At 35.4% G+C, this 17,051-nt stretch overlaps 2 protein-coding genes across 2 annotated transcripts in view; both read right to left on the minus strand.

The window, feature by feature from the left end:
* The window catches only part of LOC124404166 (division abnormally delayed protein), a 56,599-nt gene extending 51,112 nt beyond the window's left edge, over positions 1-5,487 (minus strand). Inside the window, exon 1 of the mRNA XM_046878095.1 lies at positions 4,858-5,487. Within this exon, the coding sequence (XP_046734051.1) occupies positions 4,858-5,020 (163 nt within the window). The 5' untranslated portion in view covers positions 5,021-5,487. The remainder of the gene's footprint in view (positions 1-4,857) is intronic.
* A 1,853-nt stretch (positions 5,488-7,340) lies between these two features.
* Positions 7,341-14,070, minus strand: LOC124416824 (DNA replication licensing factor Mcm7). Its single transcript, XM_046898176.1, has 10 exons — positions 13,946-14,070; positions 12,424-12,632; positions 11,550-11,713; positions 10,671-10,851; positions 10,242-10,379; positions 9,975-10,157; positions 9,457-9,670; positions 8,511-8,988; positions 8,156-8,307; positions 7,341-7,830 (listed from the first exon to the last, which is right to left on the minus strand). Exons 1-10 carry the CDS (start codon positions 13,983-13,985, stop codon positions 7,418-7,420), a joined length of 2,172 nt encoding a protein of 723 aa, XP_046754132.1. The 5' UTR covers positions 13,986-14,070; the 3' UTR covers positions 7,341-7,417.
* Positions 14,071-17,051: the final 2,981 nt, after the last annotated feature.

Raw genomic sequence — 17,051 nt, forward strand, 5'->3', positions numbered from 1 at the left:
ATTTTCAGCTGACTGTATTTTTCCTCAAGTTTCTGGTCGTTATGCATGATTTATACGATGGACTGTGAAAATTATAGATTTTCGACAATTGCGTCGTAAGTATTTGTGGAATTTTGTAAATCACTTGTTACTTTGCAACTTGTCGAGTTAGACTCTATGGACTTAATTAACTCCCTTCATTCAATTGTTAGCAAACGTTAGATCAAATAGTTTAAATAATAATTATAGCTATAAGCCACGTGTAAGAATGAAGTTGGAATAACCGTGATGATTATCGTGAAACAGTGAGCTACCTTAACAGGTATTTAAACGAAGGTTAAAACGTAATCTTGGCAATTGATTTTCGCGGTTCAAGTTTATTCCACGGTTCCGTTGCGTATCAGTTATTACGTTACACGCTTTTATCGATTCCCAATAAGTTTTACACCGGTCATATATTTTTGGAACGTAGCCATATAGGTATCCAATAGGTAAATAAATATTTGCTTTGTGATTCATCGCCATTGTATGTACATACAATGTACATACGCGTATATCACAGATTTTCATGGATAACTTTTATTGCTTTTCCATATATCTTCGTCTTTCCTCTTCCGTCCGGTTTCGTGCGGAAATAAAAAAAAAAACACGATGCTCACTTTGTTTAATTTTCTTCAGTTTCACTTCACTTTTTGCAACATTTTGCTTAACGAAACAACATTTGTGAGTGAAATTGAATAACATGTATGTAGAGACGAGATTAACAATCCATACCGAATTTATCAAATATGAAGTTAGTAACGTAACTGTAACAATGCATGTTTAGGAGAAATCATTACTTCGCACCTTTAGAATCATCTGAAATTTGATAAACTATGATAAACAAAACATACTTATAATTTTAAAAGCCAATATCTTGAAAGTCATTCACAAATATTACACAATAACGATTTTTTCCCGGATATTTCGTTATGTTAACGTTATTAACTTCAGCCTCGGCAAATTTACGATTTGCAGTCACGGAATTGGAGAATAAATTAAATATACTCCGTTGAAAGTATCAACTCTTAATATGGATAAAGAATTTGTGACAATCGACTATTGTTCAGTGTTCAAATTATTATTCACACCATCTTTTCAATATTTGAATAATAATTTACATCCCGAAAGTTTATATATATGCATAACTTTATTATATGAATGAAATATATTATTATCGAGTATATAATAACTCTTCACTGTTGACGATCAGAAGAACAAATAGAATGAAATTCACAAATTGGAATATTTTTTTATACCCTAAACTCGCTTTTAATTTTTACATATTATACCTACGTAACTTCCGACGCGACGGTGAGAAAAATTGCAGCGTCGTTAAAAAAGAATATAATTCTTTTTTTCTCTCTTATATTCTCCAACGCTCTTTTATACAAATACAAACGAACCGCAAGTGCGAGAACAAAAAACGGTGAGATGATAAGGGATGCAAGAGAAAATAAATACATACGATGTATACAAGTTTCTCCCGACGTGACGCCTAGTTTGAGAGAGATTACAAACCACCCTAGCAGTAGATATATATATATATGTATACACGATGCGGCCAAAATCCCTCCTGGAAAAACTGTCGTCGCGTGTATAATATACATCCGTGGTGGTACGTAATGTGCGCAACATCCACGGTACTTGAAAGATGTATGTAATATTATCATTGTCACATAACGTGCACGATGTCTTCCACGAGAAAACAGACTATACCTATATACACACACATTTTGGTCCGGATGCTGTTGACACTTTGCAAGACTCTAATAATGTGTATGTATATACCCTGGACGGCGTGAACACAATAGACTTGAAGGCAACCGCAGGTACGGCGCCAAAAGGACTCAGTCGGGGGTTAAAACAGCAGAAAACATAACATCGCCGTTCGACTGTGCGCAGCACGGAATTTTATTTGAGATTGTAAAACTTATTGCGGTAGGGCGCCGGGCCGGGCCAGCCGATAAAAATAACAATTTCTACGATCTTTGATGGCGCAGTTTTCGTGTCTTTACGGGGTGATCTGAGGCTGACTGAAAAATTGAAGAATGGACTGAATCAGCACGACGAATATTATTCTGGATATGTATAATACCGTGAGAGAAAACGGTGAAACTTTTCAGTATGTGTGTTCGACTGCTCATGCGCAAAATAATTGAACTCTACGAATGGCCGACACGCCAACCGCCGCCGCAGGAGAGCCAACTTAGACGAAACGGCTACGACGCGACGTGAAACTCTGCCGCGTCAAGCGAAGGATTGAAATAACATTTTTACGATCAACGGTAAGTTAATAACAAAAGTTGGCCTGTTTGACATTTGACTACCCAAAAATCATTTGCGTCACCTACGTAACGTCCATAACCCCCTTCAGGCGAGTTTAAAAGCTGAATCTTAAGTTTACCAGCCTGCGTGAAAAACTGAAAAATATTGCGCATGCGCAGTGGGATATTGAATCTGCCAGTGTCACCGTTTCCCCTGGTTATATCATGAGTTTTCAGGCATAAATTATGCTGCAGGTCTGACTTTAATTTATGTAGACCTTTTTATACAAGTATAATGTGCGCCAGCGACTACGAATACCATATTGGCATAGCAACATGTGAGAACAAGAGATCCTTAAACGATAAGGAACGACGTAAGCAGGTTAACAGTTTGGTTATCGTTGACGGCGTAAGTACTCCACCTATTTCTTCGTCACGGCTGTCACCCTAGTCGATACAAACAGAGGCGGAGGATTTAAGAGAAGGATATAGAAAGAGAGAGACGAATGGTTGAGGGGGGTAGAGATGGTCAAACACATTAGTCACTGTCAAAGGTGTAGATGCAAGGTATAATAAGAAATTCAGCATGAATTATAAGAAGGTTGAGAGAGGATTCAACCGTCACATAAAGTTTATTTCTATGTTACATATTTCTCGTATAGTATTTTTGGTCCAGAGTGTTTGGTGTTGCGAAAATGTTATGGAATGATTATTCGTGACGATATCGAGTCAACGGGCAGGTGTTTTGACTAAAATTTTTAGTCGAAACTACTTTTCGCACGCTTATCAATACGAATTAATTCGTCACCTGCACGAGTCAATCCTTCAGCTGCGATTGTTATGTTCTTGGCTTTAAAACTTATCACACGCTTAAAGTCGTCAAATATTGACGAGCTTCCGTCAGTCAATCAGACACGCGCCGCGATAACTGTGATAAGATGACGCTGTTTACTGCTGTCAACTTATTATTAGAAACAAATTAACTCAGCGAAAACGGCCCCTCTCATTTTCGATTCCGTTTATTAAAATGATACATTTTTCAGCATGGATCAATTGCTGTTCTCATATTTTTCATTCTTCACAATTTTAATTCTTACTCCTGATGAAGTAGTTGTTTAAAGAAGTGAGGAAAAACAATAAACAATACAAATAAACAGCAATTTTACCGAGGTGAAAAATTTTTCGATTTCAATCAGTTAAACAATCGAAATAACAAATAGGTAGATGAATATATTACACTGATCAGCAAAATATCTATCTACCCTCGTTATAAAACCATATTTATTTTCTTTCGATCAGGTCTAGTTTTTGTGTTACATCTACTACCAGTGAAATTGAATGTTTATCGTTTTGACTTGCCAGTTTTGATTAAGGGCGTTTTTCTTATTTATTGTAACTAACTGGTATTTATAGAAAATAACAATACATCCTGAAGTAAAAGAGATAAGTAAAAAAAAACGATAAACATTCAATTTTACTGGTAGTAACTGTAAGACAAAAACTAGACCTGATCGAACAAAGATAAATATAATTCTATAATGATGGTGGATAGATATTTTAAAATTAGTAAGCAATTAACCTTCCTTGTTACAAAATTTGTTAACCTCATTTTTATTCATAAAAACTGTATTATTGGAAATAGTAAACAAATCATAGTACATATAATAAAACTATTTGTAACTGAAATACTCTAATATCAATTCTATTAAACTAAACTTTGTTCCTAACATAATCAGTTAAAAGATTTTATGTTAAATATAAAAAGTGAATGTTTGTTGAGCAGTGTTATTCTTATGGTATTCTAAATTATAAACTATGTATGTATGTACATCTAACTTAAAAAACTAAAATACGAAACAAAATGCGGAAAATAGAAACTGCATTATCTGGATCCAAACATTATACTCTACGTAGAAAACCAAATATTTTCAAGAAAATATAAGTATCACCGAAAGTACACTGCATGGAGCAAAGTTGACATCATACTGAAGTTAGTAACGTTATTACAACTATTCCTGCAATTCAGTAAACCGTAATAAAACAAAACAAAACAAAACAAAACAAAACAAAACACACTCATAGGTATTTAGAAATTCTAGTTCCTTAAAAATCACTGTAAAATTACAAAAATAATGATCTTTCGCCAACGTTTTATTACGATAAAGTTGCTAAGTTCAACCTTGTAAGCTGACACCGGTCCTTCATCCCAATAATTATAGTTTCTTTCGGCAAGTCGGGGTCATACGTGTGGTACGCACAAAGAGGGCGCTCGATCGCGAACGGTTTGAAAATAATAAAAAGAGGTTGACAGACGACCGACGGACCACCTCGTGGATTGGTTTGAACTTCCACTATTTCATCAAATAATCCCTAATAATCGATGGATTACAAGTGATTCCGATAGCGACGGGGATGGGTTTGCGGAAGGGTTTTGGGGATTGGGGATTGGGGTTAGCGAAATGTGTACAAAAACGAGAGAGAGAGAGAGAGAGATAGAGAGAGTTGAGAATGTATAGAGAAAATAGTCAATAGTTGGTATTATTAATAGTATCGTGGTGGTGAATATACTCACTTTTCGAAGGCTCCTCGTCCTCCGTATACTCAATGGAGATATTTTTACCATCGAAAAAGGGTTTAACTGTCTCGCAGGCAGTTCTGCTGGTTGTTCGCGAAAACACATCACCCGGGCACGCACACAATATAATAATCACAAACACACCACGCAGAGCACACATTTTTCCGATAGGTAATTATCCGTACTTCTGTTATCACTAGTTCTTCTTCTTCTTCTTTTTTCTCTCTCTTTCCCTTAATTTCCCTACGTCGATCTTAATTTATCGGTTAATAGCAATAAAAATGTGAATAAAAAAAAATTGATACATATATACGGATGTATGTAAGTGCGTGTAGTTATATATAAACATAGAATCTCGGCTCGTTCGATCGTGAACGTTTTGTGCGAGAGGCAAAACGCCTAGGCCTTTGATAATCTCACGGCACCTGGAAAATCCAACGAAATCCAACGACGAGGACTCAACGCTGAGCTCGACTCGTCTGAGTCAGTGAGCAAAGGCGCCGCGCGACGTTCACTCCACGAATCGTTGGACACGACTGACTACTGACTGAAAATCAACTCAATTTGAAAAACTGTTCACCCCCCCGAGTACACCGACCTTCGTCCTTCGCCGACGCAGACGTGTCTGGCTTGCTTGGCTGCTGTGAGTTCTGCTGGTTCTGCTGCTATTCGCTCCGACGGCAGACCAGCCGTGCCGCCATCTCACCGACGGAACCGCATTCTACCGAAAGCTTCCGAATACCCGACTCGCCAGAGCAGGGCATACCTTTCGTTGATCACTGAACCACTCTCGAGGCACAGGTAGGCGGTTTTTTTAAGGATGGATCGGGCGTACCGTCCGAATCAAAAGTTAGACAAAGCGTAAGAATCATAGCGGTGAGTGTTCTTACCGCCATTTTTCAATATTTAGAGAACTTTTTGAATATGCTTCAATACGGAGTTTTGATATTTCTGACCGCATAACAGAGTTTCTAAAACCCAAGAGTAATTATTGCGATATATTGTATGTTATTATTGTTAAAAGCAAATTGATAGAATAAAATCTTAAGTCGAATTGTTGGAATTCAAGATGGCGCATTCAATATGGCGAAAAAAAATTTTTTATATAAAAAATCAAGTTAATGATTTGAATTCACCGTTTTCAATTTTGATAATTATCCGTCCGGATCAAAAGTTAGACAAAGCGGAAGAATCATAGCGGTAAATGGTCTTACCGACGTTTTTCAATATTTAGAGAACTTTTTGAATATACTTCAATACGGGGTTTTGATATTTCTGACCGCATAACAACGTTTCTAAAACCCAAGAGTAATTATTGCGATATATTGTATGTTATTATTGTTAAAAGCAAATTGATCGAATAGAATCTTAAGTCGAATTGTTGGAATTCAAGATGGCGCATTCAATATGGCGAAAAATTTTTTTTTATATAAAAAATCATGTCAACGATTTGAATTCACCGTTTTCAATTTTGATAATTAGACTGCAAATTCGTCTTAAGCGACCCAAGAAATCCCTGTGCTGAGATATTTTACCGAATTTTAGTCATTTTTGAAACTTTTGTCCTCTGTATTCGATCCGATATATTAAATTTCTAAAATCTGATTTCAGATTCGTAATCTGCGACCCCAAAAATACTAGAGGAACCATATCGTTGTAAAAGTGGACCCAGAACAATAATGTGTAACTTAAAGGGTTAAGCATAGAGGATTGAAATAGTACATTATGTAACAAGGAAATAATAAATTTTTGTTCCTGTTTTACGTATAAGACTTTATTTACGATTCCACTCTAAATCCAGTCACACTACTGACTTAGAAAAACAAGAAGAGAAAATTTTTAAAAACGAATGCAGGAAGTGCTTGGATGTAGGTTGGCGGAAGTTAGAGCACAGGAGCAGTCCAGGGCCGCAAGGGGTGAAGTCCCCACCTCAAGAGTAGTTTTTAAAAATTAAATTAAATTTTAAAAATTCATGGAAGTGCAATAAAAATAATTATCTGATTACGAAAATCTCAGATTGCGTTGAATTGCACCAGTATTGTGGTTATAAATTTGACTTATATTATATCCAATTTAGAGGAAGCCCTGGCCTGATAGGGGGTGCTTCCGGACACTTGAATTATGCAACAAATAGAGACAAAAATCTAAATAAAGCGACACATCTCAGCAAGTGCATAGTGCGTAGACTCAAGTTGAGACGTGTCACTTTGTTTAAGTTTTAGTATCTATTGCCGCATACTTCAAGTGTCCAAGGCTATCCACACTTCCCCTACCTGTTAAAAGTGTTGCACGAATATACAATTGTAACATTTCACTGTGAATTTTCAATTGATACACGAAAATGACTTGAAAGACAAAATAGGTATGGATTCATATTTACTTTATTCATGTCAGATGATTTAATTTTTCAGTTCAATTGTGTAAACATAAATATCATAAATCATTGTTTCAAAGTAGCTGAATAGAATGCCACAGAAAATAATACAATTTAACAATAGTGAAAAACACAAAATTAATGTTGGTTGTGAAATAAAAACCATCGGCGGAAATATTATTTTTACAAAAAAGTGATCTGTGTTCTGGCTTGGTTCACCTGCCAAACGTTGAGTTCCTCGTATTCCTCGATGCACTCATTCACTTGATCAGGTTTGAATCCTTTGTTTGTGCAACGGTCGAAAATTTCCGAAACTTTTACAGTCTTATCGGTTCCAGCCAAATCCCTGATCAGAGCATATATCCTGTCGACCGGATTCTGGGGTCTGTTTGTGCGCACCTCAGTGTGATTTATGGAATCTTTGGACATTTCAATCAAACGAATTGCCTCCGAAATATCGTCTTTTTCGACAACGTCAGACAGTCGAAGGCGAGCCAAAGCAGTTGATATCCGCAATACACCCAATAAGTTCCGGGCAGATGTAAATGTCATGTCGCGACTATTCCGGGCCTCTTTACGCATCTCCACATATGAATCTGCAAAACATGATTCCGTGCCATTTCGTCGTTTGGAGCTAATTTATGGTAGTGTGAAATAAAAAAAAATTTGAAAAGCTAATCATTTACTGATATCACAATTCAAGAATACCGAGCAACTAGAGTAAAGAGTGAACGTATGATGCGGCGATTGGAATATTTTTTAAAACGTTTAGTTTTCCCAAAGACGGTCTTCTCCAAGCTTTAACATCTTGTTAGCAAGAAAAAATCTCACAAAATACTTCGAAGGCTTCGACGATGGCGATTCCAGAAACCGCTGAGGTGGATACTAACTTCAGTGTTATAAAATACGAATTATACTCACTGACGATGAAATCTGTGAGATCCTCAGTTATGATCGGTTGCGTTTTCTTGCAAAGAGCGATATACTTTCTCATTGTTTTCATATCAAAAGCTGCTGATTTAGTCGGTGGTTGCACAGAATGTTGATGTACGTAGGTAATGTGTTTTGCCAGTCTATAAATGATGACAAACAAAAACCATGTATTTGAAATTTCAACACCTCTAAACTAAAAGAACAGAATTTTATATTGAATTTAAAGCTGAACGCTGCCAATGAAAATAGTAAAAATAAATCAAAGTTTTTGACTAAATGGCATAGCGCTTCAGATACAACATTGTTGATTGATTATTGTAACTACTAGAGACAGTTCACTTACCGTAGATCGTTATCTCGATCTGCTCGATCTTGAATCAACCAAAGTAAATCAAATCGAGACAATAAAGCAGCGGGCAATTGAATGTTTTGTTCGATGGTCCTTTTTGGATTGTATCTGCCATAGGCGGGATTGGCAGCAGCTAATATCGATACCCGCGCATTCAGAGATGTCATTATCCCTGCCTTGGCTATTGATATTGTTTGCTGTTCCATAACCTCGTGAATAGCGGTTCGATCTGAGTCTGCCATTTTATCGAATTCGTCGATACAGCATACGCCTTGATCAGCCAAAACTAAGGCTCCACCTTCCAGCGTCATTTCACCCGTCAATGGATCTTTCATAATAGCTGCCGTTAGACCGACACCCGATGACCCACGTCCTGTTGTGTACTGAGATCGTGGTGCCAACCGATTTATGTATGACAACAATTGTGACTTTGCTACTCCAGGATCTCCCATCAAGCAAATATTGATGTTACCTGTGTGTATCACATTGATTATAGTCACTGCCCAGCTATCGGTAAGGAAAAGCCATCTATATGGGTCCATAATTGTTCAAAATGTGAACCGAAGTGGAAAAATCAACCACAAGTTTGTGGAAAAAAATTGAATTCGACATTCCCTGAATCATTCACTAGATAAAATAAGTATTATGAGAATGCCTAACTCGGTGAATTGAAATAGAGCGACACAATAGCTGACTACTTTGATAGCCAACCTTCAGCCCTTATACCATGTATAATCGGGATCAGGAAATTGCAGTCTGTCCCTTCTAGCGCAGAGTCTATAATTTTGGCCTACGGCAATAGTCAATTAGTAATAAATTGATTTTCAACAAGCATTACCATTTAGAAAACGTTACATTGAATACAACTAGAGGAAGATACTTTTATTGATTCGATTGGTCAAGGTTAATGTGGTGATAAGGAACTCGAAAAATGTCATACCTCTGATTTTCATATCATCGGATCTATTATCGACACCGCCGACGAGAAGTAACAACAAAGCTTTCTTGATGTCCTCATGCCCGTAAATTTCTGGCGCCAACGAACATGCCAGTTTATCATAAAATCCATCGTCAGCTAACAGTTCTAATTCTTCCGGCGTTAATTCGTTAGCGGCGTCATTCTCGGCATCTATTTGATTAATGCCAATGACTCTCTGAAATTGAACAGTAGCCAGTGAAATTTAACTACGATAAAATTTTTCGGTATGAAAAGTCGACTGTGAGGAATAAAGTTATTTTTTATTCGTAACTAATTACGGTATTAATATGGATATAAGTTGATTTTTCTTTTTCAGACTTTGCTACAGAGATTGAAAAATTTTCAGAACTTATCCGATGAGAATAATTCTGCGTATACATCGAGTACAACTTCTTTTTGTTTTTCAGCATAAGAATAAAGTATAAAGTAATTGTCACGAATGATCACAGAGCTTCATACAAAATAAAGAATATTCTTACGTGTGCCTCTAAGAAAGTTTCGCTCAGTAGTCCAGATACCATTTGCCTGAATCCCGATCTCAGTAAAGGTAAAAATATTCCAGTAATAGTTACATGATCTCCAGGCTGACATTGCCTGGTCATTTCACCACGACAAAAGATCGTCAATGATCTTGGAATATGACCAACGGGTACTTGATCACTCTGCAACGTAATATGCAAGTAAGATTGTATCTTTTATTCAGAGATTATCTTACTACACTGTTGACCAGTTGATTGTGAGCTTACATGTTCTTGAATTTTGATCTCCTGAAACTTAATGAACTTGGAACCTCTCGTCTGCAATGATAACCTTCCTCCAGATTTATTGACCCGACAATCATCGCTTCCACAAAATTGTAAGGGCATGAAGCTTAGCGAAAGTACCTACACATCGAGTAGAGAATTAATAATAGCTGTACTTTCTTTGAAAGTAATTAAGTACAGTTATGTATTCAATATTATATGTACCAGAACATTTTGAACAGCGTCCCCATTGGGAGCTATAGCATAAAAAGTGAGTCGTGGCTATTGGCAAGTACTTACTAATTGCGCGGAAAATTCATGGTGAACAGCATGTTCGGTTTAATTGCTGATCACCACAGGCGGACATGAATAAAATAGAATAGCTCCCTATGGGGCTTTTGCACAAAATGTACCTGGACGATTTTTCCCTACCGGTTGGTATGTTTCTGCGCCACATTGATCACAAGTGTAAGTAGCAACAACCATCATCGGTTTAACCTCTGTGGATCGGGTAACGATACCCCTTACTGTGACTAATTTACCAATGTGCTCAGCTTTGACGTCTCTAACCGGTAAAGCTTTAGATGCTCCAAAATCTCTGAAGTAAACTTCGCTGAAAAGAGATTGATATGTATACAAAGGACGTTCTTTTTTAATCGATGGATACGTAATAAACGTACAAGAAATTTATGGAAAAGTTAAAGTTACTTGATTTCCAGGGAATCGTTACATAGACTCAATTCAACTTTTCTGGGTCGATCTTACAGGGTTTTCCGTGTTTGTCTTAAGATTAGTGTTTTGTATCTGATATGACGCTAATTCCGAAAATCTGTTCACTACCGGCAGCATCAAAAATTCTTTTTCATTTATGAATGTTAAAATAATACACCTCGAATGAAAATAATTTTCAAAGGTATTTGGACCACCTTGTGCCGAAACCAATGTCGAATGTGCAAAATTCGAAATGGTTGATCCAAACTGATGAATCAAAACAGGAAACAAATATTTGTAACATAATTACACTTAATATTAAATCTTAGGCCTGACAACTCAGGAAGCGGACAGTTTAGAATTAGACAAACACATTAAGTTAAAAGAATACACTGCAATGACGCATACTTACCCGACCTCCACAGAATAGGCAGAACGTACACATATATGTATTAAATTTTTTGCTATAGTACTTATTTCCACACTTTACACAAGAACAAAGTAAATTGCAATTATTCAATTGGGTCAAACCCATCGTTCTTCTATTTAGGTAGTGAAAAATTATAGATATTAAAGTTGTTAGATCAATGCATTACTCACAATCGTCGCATGAGCTCTGGGGGATAACTGTTTCTTGGGTCCCTCTGATCTCCGGGATGTCTGTTGCGCTGCTCCATCAACAAACGATGCTCAATATAAACATCCAATGAATCTTTAGGTGGTACGATTCTTTCTTTGAAGTCTGGTAACATTTCCTGGACTATCTGAAGTAACGAGATTGAAATTCGCAACGTTGAAAAACAAGAATACCATTTTGTAACTTTTTTTTTTATACAGACAAAGCACAGACTTCCATGGTGAAATTGGATATGATCTCTAAAGACTTTTTTCAAGTTTATAAATAACCGTCACTTTGTCTTGACGTAAGGCAACCACCAGCTTTGAAAATTACCGATTGTTCTCTGTCAGGGTTCGTACGCTTTTTGGAATCTGTAATTCCCAGACTTTTCTAGGTATTCCAGTTTGAAAATATCATTTTTCCAGTTCTCTTTCAAGAAATATATCACTGAATAATGAAATTTTTTTTTATATATATTAATACTAATATCTTTAGTATTACCTATTAAATATCTGACTATCATTAAAAAAAAAAAACACAATCTATGACTTTCCGTAAGAAAAAAACTAAACAAGATTTGGTATTAAGCAATATATGTAAAATGTGTGAAGTGGTGGAATGAAACAAAATTTTAAATACAATTTATTTTCTCACGATCAATATTATTTTGTATACGAACGAATTTATTTCTTCAACAGACTCAAAATTCCAGTCTTATTTTCGAAATTCCTTGGCTTTCCCTCAATTTTTACCTGTGTTTTCCAGGTTTTTCCTGTGCGTACGAACCCTGCCTATCAAAAATAAGATTTGTCTATTGCTAAAATGCTTTCAATGATTATTCATCTCTCATTATACCTCTGATACTAGTGTAGTATAACGACGAGTATTATATTGTATAGCTTCAGCCAATTCGTCGTCGAATTCGGCGACATCATCTAGTTCAATGATAAATGCAACTTGCTCTCTATGAGCAATATTGGTGAGTTGAGTGCGATATTTAAACGTCTTATCGCCCGATTTCTCATCCATTTTTGCATACTCGGCAAAGAACTGCTTGAGCTGTTCTGTAACAAAGATCATGTACTTAAGCGTGAGTCAGACTTAGTATTGATGAGAATTACTTATTATCAAAACAGAGGTCATGGATTATTGCCGCATTCAATCCATGAGTACAATTTCAGTTTATCCCACCCGAAGCAAGCATTTCAAAAGGGTTCAGACCCTTATGCATCGCGTTAACAAAGATCAATTTTTATTCCTTTAAACAGTTGAAGTTGGCAGTCAAGAGACCAGTAGCCACCTAGTAGTAATTAATCTTTCAGAGAAATGGTTCGATTTTTACTCACAGTTTTGTCTTTAATCATTTACGTACTAAGGACGAAAAATTTCGATACAACAAAATTTATCTACAGGAACAATAATTAAATTTACGAATCTATGACTAATCTAATGTTACAGCATTTCACTGAAAAGACAAATTAGTGTTCTTTGTTATTGAAATTTTCTCATATCCGTGAGAAATTGCATTCGAGACCTAAATGAGCTGCGAAAAAAATTTGATACAATTTGTTGAATAAAAATTCATCAAACCAAAAAATCTTCTCTCTTTGTAAGTATTCTTAAAAGGTTTGAATTGGAACTCACTCAGACAAACTTCATCGGCAATCGTTGAAATATCTAGGTTTCTAAAAGAAGATCTGTGAAGACTTCTTAATTTAATTGCTTCCTTGAAATTTTATAGTCGATACAATGAAACACGAGAACCAGAGAGACTTTGAGAAAGTGCTAGAAAATATCATGTCGCTGTTAGTGATAAACTTTTGGTGAATATTAAAAAATTGGTAGAAACTTCCAAAATGAACCAACTTGCAAACCTCGGTAAACAATTAAACCATTCACCAGCCATTATAGTACGCTGCCAGTGTGTATCACCCTCAGACACTCGAAATACATAATCAACAAGACTCGGCTGGGGAAGGAGATTCGGCAGTCTTTGTACCGTGCAACTAGCAACAGCGAATAAGTTAACGGAGTAATTAACTTTATTATGCAATTGACTTAACGAAAACGTCGGTTTTCCTGAATAGACACAACTGTTAAGAATAACAACGAGGACTGCCAAAGAGGATGTTACCATACCTGAACCCTGTAAGCCGTCTCAAATAATTTTGAACTGTTGTCTAGATTTCCTTGCTGCAAAGTTCAAAATAATGCAATTGACTTACTCTCTTCGCTAATCGATTTTAACAAACAATCAGAACTGCGAGTGCTTCAAATACAGGTTTAAATATAACAACACTACGTTTGAGGTTACCAAATTATCATTTGATCGTTGAACTACAGGCTTATAAATTATTAATTGTTTTAAGCAGCTCACCTCTGTCTTTTGTGTAGTCTCTGTTTAGTTTTGGGGGCATTTTTACTCTCGATTTGGCTTCACCGTTGACAAACAATTGACTGCTGAAATTAAATAGAGAAGAAACAACTGAACCTCACTGAACAGCACAACACACACAGCAAGGCGAAAACAACTGACGCCGGCGAAGTTTTCCCGCCGTATTTACTGCGCAATCGCAATAAGTTGGGCGTCACTGTCGCTGGCAGAGTTTAGGCGCGGATTTTGATTAGCGGCAACTTCGTGCTGAGTGAAGATATGCGTATAATAACATACTCAAGATTGAATAAGTGTGTAGAATATGGTCATTAGAAGTGCTGCATAACTGAAAATATTTATAAATTTAAATCTACGCAAAACGGGCCATCAAACGAAAGTATTAGTCATTCTACCGACCGTTGGATTTTTGGACATATTGCAAAGCACAAACTTCGTCGATTCACTTTTTTCAAAATAGCAGTCATATTACTTGCATGCTGTACCAGCTCTATAATTTCTTCAATCATTTTGCGCTTCATTATATCTTTTACAATTAACATCTCATCTCATCAAGTCAATAACGTTTCTGAAACAAGAAAGTAAAATATGCGTTCGCGTGATAAATTTTGGTACAAAAAAATATACTACGTGCAAGGCAAGTTTGTTATAACAAACATAATGAAATTATAACGTGAGTGTGTGTGTGTGTGTGTGTGTGTGTACGGGTAGTTCTCATGAAATTCCGAAATTTAAGTTTATAGTCGTTAGTGCTGAGACACATGGATTTATTATCGATATAACATTTCTATTTACATGCAAGTTATTGACACTAAGATTGTTAAAAACAAAAACCGAGATATGATGATAGAAAAAAAAAATTGATCAATTTGTTGCTCTAAAAGTCATTCCCTCACCTTGTCCCTTAGTCTGAGAACAATAATAAAAAAGTTATTCATTTCAAATACAACAATATTCTGAATGATTAAATATTACTAAAATATTCAGATATCACCATTAATTGGATGTCAAAACTTTTATTGTACTACGACAAATACATAAAACGGATAATCAGTTTTAAATATATGTTCCGCAAAATAAAATCATTCCCTCACCGTGTTAGGCTGGGTTCACATAGACGCGGTAGCGCGGTTGAGCGGTAATTAATCAAAATGCATGATATCTAGTGAATTTACTAAATTTTAGGCATTTTGATTGATTACCGCTCAACCGCGCTTATGTGAACAGAGCCTTACGAATATTCGATTTATGATCGCATCGAGTGAGATTTGTGAACGCAGCCTAAATTTTTTAAAACCTAACAACATTTAATATGTATGTGTGGCAGTTTTTTTTAACACTGAAAAAAATTTCTGCACAAAAGTATTTGTTTGAAATTATCTAAAAGTTACATTTTTCTTTATCATTACCGTATTTTACACCGTACGTATATAGAGGTAAATCAGTATATATGCATACGTTTTAATTTCTTTTATTGTGTTTTAGGGAGTAAAATGCATACACAAAATGCTAAAGCAATTCGAGGGAATGTGCCAGTGTTTTCCGTAGCTTTTGTTCGAATTCCGACGATTGTATGAGGAAATGATTTATGCAATATTATATCTTAATAAATTGATATAAAATTTTTGTTTGGACTTTTTTATTATCTTTCTTTAGCTTATATAAGCATGGTTTTTAATTTTCAACAGAAATATAGCATAAAAAATGGCAAGACAAAAAAAGTTTTCCTTCGTTTTTTTTACCTATTTTAAACCCTTTCTTCTATATGTTATGAACAAAAATATGGAAGACCATTACTTTCAAATAGATCTTATTTAGTAAAACTTCAGATTTCCGCGATAAAAATTTTTTTGCCCAGTACAAAATATTTTGATAAAATCACAACTGAAATTTCGGAATTTGATGAGAAATACCCATATATATATATATATATATATTAGAGTATATCGCTGGATAAAATAAACGATTGTTTATTGTGAACGCTTTATTAATCGGGATACATACCCGCGAATATTAGCTACAGACTGTTCATATTAGCCCCGATTTTTAAAGATCCGGTCAAACTTGTAACTTCATGTTCTGTTCTTTTTACCAAACAATTATCTCATCGAAGAATACATTGTAAACATTAAGTTTTCAATTTTTAATGCAAAAAGAAAGAAAACAATTTCTTTGTGAAAAAATTCATCGATATAAATGATTTTAGGATGGGTGCAATGGGATGAGAATATCTAACGGTTTTAGATCTCAACTTATTCAACAGTCACGGACTTTTGTGAATAACTGGCTCATTCGAGTAATAATTATTATCCTTAAACTGTCCTAATTGATTAATATCCTAATTCTGTCTCTTAAATTCACGAGGAATAATTGAGAAAAAATGGAAATAAGTTATATTCCTAATTACACTAGACAATAGTTCTTAAGTTCAAAATACACATTTTAGACATGATATTTATAAAATCATTATCGACCCGTATTATATTGCATCGCACATTCAATTCCGATATCCCGGGTGCAGGACGTATCATAAAACGACTACTTTACGTATTTTATTACCTCAAAGGGATCCATCCATTCTTAGTGTAGATAATTTGAAACCACTATTAAATCATACGAAATGCATACTGGATTTTTAAAGGTAGATAGCCGGTATTCACGTGACAGAAGATTTGACTTTATTGTTTGTAATTGTGATCAAAATGAAGAAAATACTTAAATAACGAGTGGACATTCAACAGTCAACTACAAAAATACGTCCTTATGAATTCAGGCAATCTTTTTCCCCTAGAATAATAGAAAATTGGTTGAATTTTCAAATGCCAATAATGGATGTATCCCCTTAGCTTTGATCAATATTTTTTTTTTTCTTTTCTTTTTCTTTGACACAAATAAGATTGATATACAATTGTAAATACAGTTCACCGTGTTCTTCAAGCTAATTATTATATAGACTAGTTATATGCTGACCTGCGTGAATTGATGAACACTGAATAAATAATTCAGTCGACTCTGGGTCTTCTGACCACAGGATGCGTTTCACTTCATGAATATACAATATTTTATATTTTCTGATATCTCGAGAACGTGC

The sequence above is a fragment of the Diprion similis genome, chromosome 3, assembly GCF_021155765.1.
Source record: "Diprion similis isolate iyDipSimi1 chromosome 3, iyDipSimi1.1, whole genome shotgun sequence".
Taxonomy (NCBI): Eukaryota; Metazoa; Arthropoda; class Insecta; order Hymenoptera; family Diprionidae; genus Diprion; species Diprion similis.